Genomic DNA, 14,350 nt, shown 5'->3' with positions numbered 1-14,350 from the left:
AATGAGATAAAAACCTTATATGGCTAAATAAAATGCATCACATATAGCTCCTGGGCTATATGGATGCATTTATCCCCTGCCAGTTTCCTGAAAAAAAGCGGGAGAAAAGGCCGCCGTGAAGGGGGCGGAGCCTTTCTCCTCAGCACACAAGCGCCATTTTCTTTCACAGCTCCGCTGGAAGGACGGCTCCCTGACTCTCCCCTGCAGTCCTGCACTACAGAAACAGGGTAAAACAGAGAGGGGGGCACTATTGGCAGCTAATATATAAATACAGCAGCTATAACAGGGAGTAACACTTATATAAGGTTATCCCTGTATATATATATAGCGCTCTGGTGTGTGCTGGCAAACTCTCCCTCTGTCTCCCCAAAGGGCTAGTGGGGTCCTGTCCTCTATTAGAGCATTCCCTGTGTGTGTGCTGGGTGTCGGTACGATTGTGTCGACATGTATGAGGAGGAAAATGATGTGGAAGCAGAGCAATTGCCTGTGTTAGTGATGTCACCCCCTAGGGCAGTGATTTTCAACCTTTTTTTACTCGCGGCACACCGAACAATATTTTAAAATTGCCAAGGCACACCATCAGTTCCCCACAGAAAAAAACAAAACACACACATTGGCCCTCATAGTAAAAAAATATCCACACATACATTGGCCTACACAGGAAAATCAATCACATTGCTCCCCACATAAATCATATTGCTCCCTACATAAATCCTATTGCTCCCCACATGAATTATTCACATTGTTCCCCCCATAAATCCATAATTCCTTATTCTCCCCACATAAATCCTATTGTTCCCCACAGGAGAAAAAAAATACCAAATATTAGTCCCTACCGGTCAGCTGTCCTCCTCCCTGTCCCTAAGTGGCGGGGGTTGTTCATAGTGGAGTACTGCGAATACTGAGCAGCGGGCAGTCGGGCAGGTGTGGATGTGGGTGGGCAAGGAAAGCTGTGTGTGCAGGCAGGAACTGTAAGATGTGTATGCAGGCAGGTGGGCTGGCTGGGTGGTGAGACGCGGCGGTTGTGACCTATGATATTACACCGCAGCGTCTTCAAGGCATACGTCACAGCCGGAGCACGACTGATCCTCTAAGAAGAGCCTGGGCCAACAGTTCACTCTGAAGGTGCAGGAAGCTGCTCTGGCTCCGCGGCACACCTTGCAACTGGTCACGGCACACTAGTGTGCCACGGCACACTGGTTGAAAAAGCCTGCCCTAGGGAGTCGACACCTGACTGGATGGTAGTAATTAAAGAATTACGTGACAATGTCAGCACTTTGCAAAAAACTGTTGACGACATGAGACAGCCGACAAATCAATTAGTGCCTGTTCAGGCGTCTCAGACACCGTCAGGGGCGCTAAAACGCCCGTTACCTCAGATGGTCGACACAGACCCTGACACGGATACTGAATCCAGTGTCGACGGTGACGAGACAAACGTAATGTCCAGTAGGGCCACACGTTACATGATCACGGCAATGAAGGAGGCATTGCACATTTCTGACACTACAAGTACCACAAAAAAGGGTATTATGTGGGGTGTGAAAAAACTACCAGTGGTTTTTCCTGAGTCAGATGAATTAAATGAGGTGTGTGATAAAGCGTGGGTTTCCCCCGATAAAAAACTGCTGATTTCTAATAAATTATTGGCACTATACCCTTTCCCGCCAGAGGTTAGGGCACGTTGGGAAACACCCCCTAGGGTAGATAAGGCGCTCACACGCTTATCAAAACAAGTGGCGTTGCCGTCTCCTGATACGGCCGCTCTCAAGGAACCAGCTGATAGAAGGCTGGAAAATATCTTAAAAGGTATATACACACATACCGGTGTTATACTGCGACCAGCGATCGCCTCAGCCTGGATGTGCAGCGCTGGAGTGGCTTGGTCGGATTCCCTGACTGAAAATATTGATACCCTGGATAGGGACAGTATATTGTTAACTATAGAGCATTTAAAGGATGCATTACTATATATGCGAGATGCACAGAGGGATATTTGCACCCTGGCATCTAGAGTAAGTGCGATGTCCATTTCTGCCAGAAGAACGTTATGGACGCGACAGTGGTCAGGTGATGCGGATTCCAAACGACATATGGAAGTATTGCCGTATAAAGGGGAGGAGTTATTTGGGGTCGGTCTATCGGACCTGGTGGCCACAGCAACGGCTGGAAAATCCACCTTTTTACCCCAGGTCACCTCTCAGCAGAAAAAGACACCGTCTTTTCAAACCCAGTCCTTTCGTCCCTATAAGGGCAAGAGGGAAAAAGGCCGCTCGTTCCTGCCCCGGGGCAGAGGAAGGGGGAAAAGACTGCACCATGCAGCCTCTTCCCAAGAGCAGAAGCCCTCCCCCGCTTCTGCCAAGTCCTCAGCATGACGCTGGGGCTCTGCAAGCAGACTCGGGCACGGTGGGGGGCCGTCTCAAGAATTTCAGCGCGCAGTGGGCTCACTCGCAAGTGGACCCCTGGATCCTGCAGGTAGTATCACAGGGGTACAAATTGGAATTCGAGACGTCTCCCCCTCGCCGGTTCCTGAAGTCTGCTCTACCAACGTCTCCCTCCGACAGGGAGGCAGTATTGGAAGCTATTCACAAGCTGTATTCCCAGCAGGTGATAATCAAGGTACCCCTCCTACAACAGGGAAAGGGGTATTATTCCACGCTGTTTGTGGTACCGAAGCCGGACTTTGAACACTTACATAAAAAGGTTCAAATTCAAGATGGAGTCACTCAGAGCAGTGATAGCGAACCTGGAAGAAGGGGACTATATGGTATCTCTAGACATCAAAGATGCTTATCTCCATGTCCCAATCTACCCTTCTCACCAAGGGTACCTCAGGTTTGTGATACAAAACTGTCATTATCAGTTTCAGACGCTGCCGTTTGGATTGTCCACGGCACCACGGGTCTTTACCAAGGTAATGGCCAAAATGATGATTCTTCTTCGAAGAAAAGGCGTATTAATTATCCCTTATCAGGACGATCTCCTGATAAGGGCAAGGTCCAGGGAACAGTTAGAGGTCGGAGTAGCACTATCTCAGGTAGTGCTACGTCAGCACGGGTGGATTCTAAATATCCCAAAATCACAGCTGATTCCAACAACACGTCTACTGTTCCTAGGGATGATTCTGGACACAGTCCAGAAAAAGGTGTTTCTCCCGGAGGAGAAGGCCAGGGAGTTATCCGAGCTAGTCAGGAACCTCCTAAAACCAGGACAAGTGTCAGTGCATCAGTGCACGAGAGTCCTGGGAAAAATGGTGGCTTCTTACGAAGCGATTCCATTCGGAAGATTCCATGCAAGAACTTTTCAGTGGGATCTGCTGGAAGTCACACAGGGAAGAAATTTCCAGGGCTTGTGGTCAAGCATGGAAACGTCTCTTCACATAAATATCCTAGAGCTAAGGGCCATTTACAATGCCCTAAGTCAAGCAAGGCCTCTGCTTCAGGGTCAACCGGTATTGATCCAGTCGGACAACATCACGGCTGTCGCCCACGTAAACAGACAGGGCGGCACAAGAAGCAGGAGGGCAATGGCAGAAGCTGCAAGGATTCTCCGCTGGGCGGAAAATCATGTGATAGCACTGTCAGCAGTGTTCATTCCGGGAGTGGACAACTGGGAAGCAGACTTCCTCAGCAGACACGACCTCCACCCGGGGGAGTGGGGACTTCATCCAGAAGTCTTCCAAGTGATTGTAAACCGTTGGGAAAAACCAAAGGTGGACATGATGGCGTCCCGTCTCAACAAGAAACTGGACAGATATTGCGCCAGGTCAAGGGACCCTCAGGCAATAGCGGTGGACGCTCTGGTAACTCCGTGGGTGTTCCAGTCGGTATATGTGTTCCCTCCTCTTCCTCTCATACCAAAAGTACTGAGAATCATAAGAAGGAGAGGAGTAAGAACGATACTCGTGGCTCCGGATTGGCCAAGAAGAACTTGGTACCCGGAGCTGCAAGAGATGCTCACGGAGGACCCGTGGCCTCTACCTCTAAGGAAGGACCTGCTCCAGCAGGGACTTTGTCTGTTCCAAGACTTACCGCGGCTGCGTTTGACGGCATGGCGGTTGAACGCCGGATCCTGAAGGAAAAAGGCATTCCAGATGAAGTCATCCCTACCCTGATCAAGGCCAGGAAGGATGTAACTGCAAAACATTATCATCGCATTTGGCGAAAATATGTTGCGTGGTGTGAGGCCAAGAAGGCCCCTACGGAGGAATTTCAACTGGGTCGTTTCCTACATTTCCTGCAAGCAGGATTGTCTATGGGTCTAAAATTAGGATCCATTAAGGTTCAAATTTCGGCCCTGTCGATCTTCTTCCAGAAAGAACTGGCTTCAGTGCCTGAAGTTCAGACGTTTGTCAAAGGGGTACTGCATATACAGCCTCCTTTTGTGCCTCCAGTGGCACCTTGGGATCTCAATGTAGTTTTAGGGTTCCTAAAATCACATTGGTTTGAACCACTTGCCACAGTGGATTTGAAATATCTCACATGGAAAGTGGTAATGCTGTTGGCCCTGGCGGCTTTATCCTATAAAAGCCCTTACCTGATATTTCATTCGGATAGGGCGGAATTGAGGACTCGCCCTCAATTTCTCCCTAAGGTGGTTTCAGCGTTTCACATGAATCAACCTATTGTGGTACCTGTGGCTACTAGGGACTTGGAGGACTCCAAGTTGCTGGACGTAGTCAGGGCCCTGAAAATATATGTTTCCAGGACGGCTGGAGTCAGAAAATCTGACTCGCTGTTTATACTGTATGCACCCAACAAGCTGGGTGCTCCTGCTTCTAAGCAGACGATTGCTCGTTGGATTTGTAGTACAATTCAACTTGCACATTCTGTGGCAGGCCTGCCACAGCCAAAATCTGTAAAAGCCCATTCCACGAGGAAGGTGGGCTCATCTTGGGCGGCTGCCCCGAGGGGTCTCGGCTTTACAACTTTGCCGAGCAGCTACTTGGTCAGGGGCAAACACGTTTGCTAAATTCTACAAATTTGATACCCTGGCTGAGGAGGACCTGGAGTTCTCTCATTCGGTGCTGCAGAGTCATCCGCACTCTCCCGCCCGTTTGGGAGCTTTGGTATAATCCCCATGGTCCTTACGGAGTTCCCAGCATCCACTAGGACGTCAGAGAAAATAAGAATTTACTTACCGATAATTCTATTTCTCATAGTCCGTAGTGGATGCTGGGCGCCCATCCCAAGTGCGGATTGTCTGCAATACTTGTATATAGTTATTGTTACAAACAAATCGGGTTGTTTATTGTTGGAAGCCATCTTTTCAGAGGCTCCTACGGTTATCATACTGTTAACTGGGTTCAGATCACGAGTTGTACGGTGTGATTGGTGTGGCTGGTATGAGTCTTACCCGGGATTCAAGATCCTTCCTTATTATGTACGCTCGTCCGGGCACAGTATCTTAACTGAGGCTTGGAGGAGGGTCATAGGGGGAGGAGCCAGTGCACACCAGCTAGTCTAAAGCTTTTACTTTTTGTGCCCAGTCTCCTGCGGAGCCGCTATTCCCCATGGTCCTTACGGAGTTCCCAGCATCCACTACGGACTATGAGAAATAGAATTATCGGTAAGTAAATTCTTATTTTTACCTGATAGGCTTCTTGCATTCGCAAGCATACAATTTAGCTTAGCATCTCCCTTGTCTGTTTTATTGCTAACTTATCTATATTTTCTAGTGCATTTCTAGAATTAACCTTACCGACTGTTATTCTCCTCTCTCCCTCCCACCCCCCCCTTACCCCCAATCATACATACTACAGCCTCTCTCACTAATATCCCTATTCGACCTATTAAGACTTATTAAGCCCCTGCTGCTGATGTTAGTATCTTCCCTTATGCTATGGGCATCATTTTCTATATACCATATTGTTGAGCCACAATCGTGGTGCCGGCTGATCTTTCGCTCCCCCCTTCTCCACCCCCAATTTGTTCACTACCCCCATCCTTGTTCTCGCTGATTGACCCGCTGTTTCTAGCTAAACCCTCCCCCCAGGCTCCTAGTTTAAAAGCTCCTCCAACCTTCTAACCATCCTGCCCCCCAGCACCGCAGCCCCCTCCTCATTCAGGTGCAGTCCATCACAACAAAAAGATGGCGCCTGACTGAGAAGTCCACCCAGTGTTCTAAGAACACAAACCCCTCTTTCCTACACCAATCTCTAATTTACCTGCTTAATCTCCCTCTGCCTCCCTGGACTAGCGCGTGGCACTGGTAATATTTTGGAGAATATTACCTTAGATGTCCTTGCCTTAAGTTTCTTGCCTAATTCCCTATAGTCTTTCTTAAGGACATCCCACCTACCACTAACTCTGTCATTGGTGCCAACATGCACCCGGGCCTTTACCAGCCCCTCCCAACAAACTATCTACCCAGTCTGCGATGTGCCGTACCCGAGCACCCGGGAGACAGACTGTACAGCGATCACGGTCCTGGTAGCAGATTGCCCTGTCTATCCTCCCTGATAATAGAATCCCCTACCACTACAATCTGACTAGATACCTCACTATTTTCCATCTGTACTGGAGGGACCGCTCCTCTGGTTGCTAGAGGGAACAGTCACCTCCGGTTCTGTCATTTCCTCACTGCCATCCTCGGAATCTTCGTCCAATCGAGCAAATTTATTGGGGTTGGGCCGATCAGAGATGTCCTGTCTCCCCTCTTCTTCCTTCTAACCATGACCCAGCTGGCTACCTGATCATCCTTGTCTACCAGTGATTCCCCTGCAACTCCTCCACCTAAACTTTACTCAAGATTGTGAATATCCCTCAGTCGCGTAACGGTCTGCTCTAGATCAGTTACCTGGGCTTCCAGGGCAGCCGTTCGCTCACATCTCGCACAGATGTATTCACACTCGGACTGTTGTTCCAGGTGCGCATACATCATGCACGACACGCACTGAGTGAGATTCTCAGTCGCGGCTCCACCCATTTTTTAATTAGTGCCGACTCCCTATTACTTTCAGAAAATCAAAAAAGAGCGGGGCAATCTTTATATGTAGACGAATATATAAGGACAATGAAGGACAATAAATAAGGGAAAACACAAGTATAAATTAAGTACAATTAAAATACAGTAATGGACACAGGGTATTAAGTACTTCCGGTTCAGTGTCTCCTCTCCGCATCTCCAGCAGCAGTCAAGCATTAGCAATGACCCACATGTGACAATGTTATGCTAAGAAATGTTTCCTCACGCCATCTGCACATACATAAGCTAGGCCAGATGGCGGGAAATATGTAGGCGTACTAGCATAACGGCATGCTTGGCTCTAATGATAATGAAGTGATAACTAGTGTGCCTTTGTTATTTTGCACTTTTGCTTTTTTCAGTTTATGATGGATGTAGTGTTACTTTGTTATCCATACTATTTTATTTATTTTAGTATAGGTTAAATGTCGCCAGTACAAACATGTTAGCCTGACAAGCCCAGTACATCCCCTTTGTTGATGTCCTTTGTAATACAGACATGGTGTTGATTTTTCAGGCGAGGTGGAGTTAGAAGAGTATTATCCTGCATTCTTAGACATGGCGAGGAACCTTCTTGTTGGAAATCTAGACCCCACACATTATGAGGACACACTACGGGAAATGTTCACTATACATGCTTACATTGGCTTCACAATGGACAAGCTGATCCAAAACATCACACGGCAGGTGAGCACACTACCTGTGTGGTGACTAGCAACAGATCTTCTAATATGGCACCATAAATATTCTTTAGAGCCTTTGTGTGACACCTATCACTTTGTTTCTTTCTCATAGCTCCACCATCTGGTGAGTGATGAGATCTGCTTGAAAGTGGTGGAGCTGTACCTGACTGAGAAAAAGAGGGGAGCTGCAGGAGGAAGTCTGGTCACCCAGTGTGTCCGCACAGCAAAGGAAACCAGTTATCAGTGGAAAGCAGAACACTGCATGGCAGATGAGAATTGCTTCAAGGTAATGAAAGGAACATCTGACATCAATTCCTGTGTACCCCAGAAAGTATCTTAATGTGAATAAAGCATTTTTAAAACTCTTTAGATGACTCTAGCATTTACAGTTACACAGTATTTTCTGAAGTGACACAAATTTACTCTTACTCTCTGTACTTTACATATCTTGTATTTTTGTGCAATATACAGTATTTTATAGAATATTACTTCTTCTGCAATACTTCATGGCAGACTTACACGTAGGTTTGTAGACAGGAAATTCTTTTGGACCTGGGACTGACCACTTTGGGTATATAGCCTCACCCCTGCCTCTCTCCCACAGTCTTTTTCCTGTCTCCTAGTTAGTACCGGTTAGCTTTATTTTTTATTTTTTTCAAGGACTTACCTCATGGTTTTCAGCAGGTGCACTTCTGTAGCTGCAGTCTGGATGAGTGGCTCCCTGGGAAAGGTTTGGTGTGCAGCACGGATTTGGGCCAGTAAGTGCCCGGGGTTTGTCTGTGGCTATTTCGCTGCTGCATGTTGTCTAGAGCCGTACCCAGATCCAGAGTGGTTGGAGGCAGGCGGAAGTCCCGGTTCATGCCTTCAGCACATTGCGGTTGTTGGCGAGAGTCGTGCCGGTGACGTGGCTTCCCCAGTGACCACTGTGATCGGGGCCATGCCGATAACGTAGCTACCAGCGGGCATTGTGATGGTTGGCGGCGGGCGGTAGCGTGATGACGCAGCTTCCCCGGAAGTCATTGCGAGGGCTTTCTGCGCATGCACCGCCCCCTATAAGCAATAAAAGATGGTGCTGCACACCACTGAAATATAGGAGCTGCTTTGTGCCTCTTTCTTGGTACTTGGTGAAACTGAAACCGAACTGCTGTGGACTGTGCCATGGATAAAGATCCTTCTCCCCAAAAGCCTGAGAATGCCCTTAGGAAGTAAGTCCTCATAGAGGGCAATTGTTGCTATTCCTTAAGCATAGTAAGGTGACATTTTAATGAGGTTATACCATTATAGTGTGTCTAAGGACTTGGGAGCTAAAAAGAAGGTTTCAAAAAAGAATTTCTGCAGCAGGGTACATTGGTTTCCACAGGAAATCATCGGGGTGTAGAGTGGATCTTGATCCAGAGGCACCAACAGGTAAAGCTTTAGCTGTCCTAGGATGCATAGGGGCTTCCTCCATAACCCCACCCCCAGGCACTGAGAGCTCTGTTTTTTGAGTTGGTGCCTGCACTTTTAAATAAGACTTTCCGCTTTTCTGACTGGGCTAGCAGTGCTATGTGACAGAGTGACATTCAGCGGTGCAGCTCCATCACCTCCCAAGCGGCGCCGCACACTCCCGTTGGCCTGATTCCCGGTACCTGCAGCGGAGACGTCTCGACTTAAGCACGATCCCAGACTGCTCTCCTGGATCGCGTGGCTGCTACGGGGAGGAGATAAGAGGGTCATCTAGGCGGCACCCTGTCAATGGGCAGGGACCCCATAAGACCACCAGGGCAATCGGAGCACAGGTCAGGTGTGTGAACACCTGTTTAATAAGGCTCCACAGTACCTGGAGTGGAAGTCTAGCATAGGGGAGGCAGCACTTGACCTGTAGCTTCTCCCCCGGCCCAGGCGCCATCTCCTTAAAGATTTCCTACCCTGGAGCTGCCTCATTCTCCCTCACAGAGACTCTGGGCACCTTCTTGACAGCATAGCTGCAGCAGGTCTCCGGGATTGCAGGGCAAGGTCTCCCATGTAAAGCCGCCTGTCTACAGCGCTGAGACTTTACATTTACTTGAGTATCCTACCTGTCTTAGAGACTGCGTTCGTTAAGAGAAGATGTACATCGCAGAGTATATTGTACAAGTATTTTATATCCTCCAGTCTGTGGCCGAGCTGTGATATATTTATACAAGTCCAGTGCAGCTTTATTGTTCTCATAATTTCTGCATTGCATGTGACTGTGTGCCTGTATCTGCTGTGTGGTTTCACTGTCAGTGTTTCCCAGATATAACTGTCATTATATTCTGTACCCTGGACTAGGTGCGTTTAGGTCTTACGATATAAGTTATACACAGTGTTGATCTGATCTATATAAGTATATTGCCACTGTGTTACAGTCACGTTATACCCTGTTTTATTCCACAGGTTTTTGCTTTTGTCTGGTTTTATAATCGTACTGTGTTAGCCAATTTGTTGCATATATAATGTCTAACAGAAAAGGCAGTAAATCTGTGGAAGCATGCTCCAAGGATGTATCAGAGGGGGAAGTGTTGTATGATGGTCTGTGTACTGCTTGTCATGCACCTCCCAGTCAGTCCGCAGCCCCTATCATTAGTCAGGAGCCTCCATGGGCAGCATACACTACCCTGCTGGGTACTCTAGTGGAGCGCCTTGCGCCCCCTATGGGGCCGCCTGTGCCATTACTCCCAGAAATTGTGCCCATGGTTAATCCGCCTTGAGCAGAAAATTTGTCTAACCAACTGAACAGCTAAACCAGTCTCTGGTTAGACAGAAATCTACATCTGAAGAGGAGGGGGGAGCATACGGTCCTGTCAGACATTGAATCCTGTGTTACTGATGAGGATTCTCCCTTACAAATTGATGTCCCTGCCGTGATGGTTTCTCCTAAGCATATCCTTCAAATCACTGATGAGGAGGATTCCACTGCTGTGGCGAAGAAAACTGATAAGTTTAAACAGCAGAAGGTGGTTGAAACTGTTGTACCTCATTCTGATCATTTAGTGGACATCAGACTGGAACCCTGGTCTAATCCAGGGAAGAAATTCCTTATTCCTAAACGGTCCTTGGCTCGCTTACCTCTCCCTGCAGAGTTGTGTAACGAATGAGACTCCACCGCCGGTGGATTCTTATGTCACCCGTCTAGTGGTGTCATCCACTCTGCCTGTCACCACTGTCACCTCACTGAGGGAACCGACAGATATCGTGTTGAAGGGTGCCTGAAATCTGTATATTCCCTTACTGGAGCTATTCATAGACCCACTATTGCTGCCTCTTTGGCCGCAAAATGTATTGAGGCGTGTGTTCAGGCGTTAGAGGAAGAGCTGCCCGAGGATATTTCTGACAATGCCAGACAATACCTATCTCACATTACCACTGCCTCTTATTACACTCTGAGGCGGGAGTATTGGCAGCCAAGGCTTCTGCTACATCTGTCCTGATGAGCGCATACTGTGGTTGTGGTCATGGAAAGTGGACCTTGACTCCAAATATCCACTGTGGATATTTTGATTGGGGAAGACCTAAATAAAATTTTGTCTGAACTGGCAGCTGCTAAGACAGCTTTTCTCCCATCTACTAATCCTTCTGCACAGAAGGCAAAGGGTACCACTTTTTGCTCCTTTCAGCCTCAAGGGAAAACAAAAGGTCAGACATACCTGAGACAAATAAATTGGAAGAAGTCCTCGCTGGTCCCAACTTAGAGCATGGTGCACCTTGGGGCACTCTTAGACACACACAGTCAGAGACTGTTCCTGTCTCCAGACAACGTCCTGAAGCTTCAGTACAGGATAAGACACTTCATTGCATGGGAACTGGAAATTGTCTCACAGGTACGCTGTCTCCTTCAAAAGACGTCCTCACCTGTTCTGCACTACGGCTCTCCCTTCGGATCCGTTGAAAGCGCAGTCTCTGCAAACAGTTGTAGGTTCCCTCCTGAGTACAGGCGTGGTTGTACCCCTGCCTTTGTCCCAGAGGGGCAGAGGTTACTACTCGACCCTGTTTCTGGTCCCGAAACCCAATGAGTCTTTCTGGCCTATACTCAGCCTCAAATCTCTGAACAACTTTGTGAGAGTGTCCAAGTTCCGTATGAAAACGCTGCACCCAATTGTGCTGCCTATGGAACCCGGAGACTATATGGTATCCCTAGATATACAGGATATATATCTTTATTTCTGCTGCGGGGTACACTGGGCTCCACAAGGATAGACATTGGGGTGTAGAGTAGGATCTTGATCCGAGGCACCAACAGGCTCAAAAGCTTTGACTGTTCCCAAGATGAATAGCGCCTCCGCCTCCCTGCACAGGAGCTCAGTTTTGTAGTTGGTGCCGCAGATAGCAGGCACTTAACAGAGGGGCTGCTCCTAGCAGCCCTAAAGAAGAGCTGTTAAAGAAGAAAAGTGAAGACTTCAAGGGCTGCAGCAGTGTGTAGATGTCAGGAGACATTCACTGCTGCAGTTCCTTCTCTCCCTAGCGGCGCTGTACACTCCCGCGCCCTTGTTGCCGGGTAACTACAGCGGGAGGCTGCGGTTTTCTTCCTGTCAGGTACACACGGCTGGGGTTCTCCGGGATCGCGTGGCCGTGCTTCGGAAGGTGGTGAGTGGGTCCGGCGCGGTCGGTGGGAGGCGGGCTGGCGGTGGACACTGTGGCATACAGGCGATCCCACTAGATCACCGGGGCATGGGTGCAGGTCAGGTTTTCTCTCTAAACCTTTTTACAAGTAGCCCGCAGTACCAGGTGGTTTTGCCAGCGGGGGATAAGGCTTAAGGCCAGTACTCACTGGCCGATGTCAGAGAGATGTGTGCTGAGCGAACCGCTCAGCACACATCTCTCCCGGCGCTCAGCACAGCGCGATCTGTGCTGAGCGTGCGGGGGGAGACGGGGGGGCCGCTCACTTCACCCAGCGGGTGAAGTGAGCGACCCGCTAGATTGGCCTGCATGCAGGCCAATCTAGCAGCAGCGATAGCGATGCGCGGGGCTGCGCATCGCTATCGCTGAGGGGGCTACACACGGAGCGATCGTGCTTAAAATCTAAGCAATCTAGTCAGATTGCTTAGATTTTAAGCAGCGATCGCTCCGTGAGTACCCCCCTTTAGACCTGGAGTAAATGTTCCCGCTCTGGAGCTGCATATCTGTCTTTCCCTCACTCCCTGTCAGTGTTTGGGCGCCATTTATCGCAGCAACAATGTTCCTGGGACTGCTTGGGCAAATCCTCCTTTGTAAAGCCGCCTGATAGTCAGCGCTGTGACTTTACAAGACACTTAAGTATTCTACATGTCGTTTAGACAGTGATAGTTAAGAAAAAGTGCATTTAGTCAGGGTTCTTTGGTATAAGTGCCCTGTGATATACATCCAGTTTTTTTACTGTGCAGTGTTATATCTATTGACTGCATAGCTATATATAAGCTAGTCCAGTACAGTATTATTGTTTGTAATAACCTCTGCATTGTACAACTGTGACTACATGTGTGTGCATTAGCTTTCTGGGTGAATTTCATTTCGTGTCTCTCACTCAACTTGCTATCCCTATATTCTGTAACCTGAGGGGGCTTGGTGCGTCAGGTTTATAATACTGTAATATTCACAAGATATACTGTAATTGTATTTTTCTCTGTGATTTTAGTCACCATATCTCTCCTATATCCCTGCTTGTGCTGACTACACCGCGCAGGGGTTTGGGCAAGAGGTTTTGTGCTGCTGATAATTGTACTGTGTTACCTCATACTGCAAGTTATATCATGTCTGCTTCTGAGGGTAACGGTTCTGGGGCTGAACACACTACCGGTGTTGCTGACGCCACAGATCCCTATGAGGATAATATAGCAGCCGAGGGCTCTGGTTCTGGGGGCTCTTTGCCCCCCAGTGGGACTGTGGCAACGGGGGTCCATAATGACCCACTGTGGGCTGCTTTCTCCACACTTTTAAACTAACGCCCCTATGGGACCTCATATGCCGGTTCAACTGTATGTGGTCCCCGCGGCTAAGCCGCCTTGGGCAGATAACTTGTCTGCTCAACTGAAGAAATTGAACCAGTCTTTGACTACTAAAAAGTCTGACCCTCGCTCACCTAAGACCAAGGTGTCCTCTAAGCGAGCTCTTACCTCCTCACAATCCACTGCTGTCACTGACACCTCGTCTGATGAAGATGACGCTTACACTGACCCCACAGATTCTGACACAGATACTGCTGATGGGGAGGGTAGTTCGCAAGTGGATGTTCCTGATCTTTTGGAGGCTATTAAGTTGATTCTACAGATTACGGATGATCCCGAGCCATCCGTCCCTCCTAAGAAACCAGATAGGTTCAGGCGTCAGAAGGTGGTTAAACAAGTTTTACCTCATTTTGATCACCTCACCAGATATACGTCAGGAATCTTGGGAAAATCCAGGGAAGAAGTTTGTGCCTCACAAGAAGTTTGTGCCTCACATGCTGGCTCGCTATCCCCTCGCGCCAGAGCTGTCAAAAAATTGGGAGACACCTCCTCCAGTGGACTCGCATGTGGCAAGGATGGCGGTTTCCTCAGCTCTACCGGTCACTACCGTCACGTCTCTGAAAGAGCCTACGGATAAACGTGTGGAGGGTTGTCTGAAAGCGATTTATACCCTTACGGGTGCTGCGCAAAGGCCCACTATTGCAGCGACATGGGCTGCAGAAGCTATTGAAGCGTGGGCCCTTGAGTTGGAAGCTGAAATTTCTTCTGACCATGCTAGAC

At 48.5% G+C, this 14,350-nt stretch overlaps 1 protein-coding gene across 1 annotated transcript in view; it reads left to right on the top strand.

Annotated features, from left to right (window-relative positions):
* The window catches only part of SIN3B (SIN3 transcription regulator family member B), a 238,355-nt gene that overhangs the window by 173,639 nt on the left and 50,366 nt on the right, over positions 1 to 14,350 (top strand). The window contains exons 13-14 of the mRNA XM_063914501.1: positions 7,484 to 7,653; positions 7,762 to 7,935. Of these exons, the coding sequence (XP_063770571.1) occupies positions 7,484 to 7,653; positions 7,762 to 7,935 (344 nt within the window). The remainder of the gene's footprint in view (positions 1 to 7,483; positions 7,654 to 7,761; positions 7,936 to 14,350) is intronic.

The sequence above is a fragment of the Pseudophryne corroboree genome, chromosome 1, assembly GCF_028390025.1.
Source record: "Pseudophryne corroboree isolate aPseCor3 chromosome 1, aPseCor3.hap2, whole genome shotgun sequence".
Lineage (NCBI taxonomy): Eukaryota > Metazoa > Chordata > Amphibia > Anura > Myobatrachidae > Pseudophryne > Pseudophryne corroboree.
This window is presented reverse-complemented; position numbering and strand designations above follow the sequence as displayed.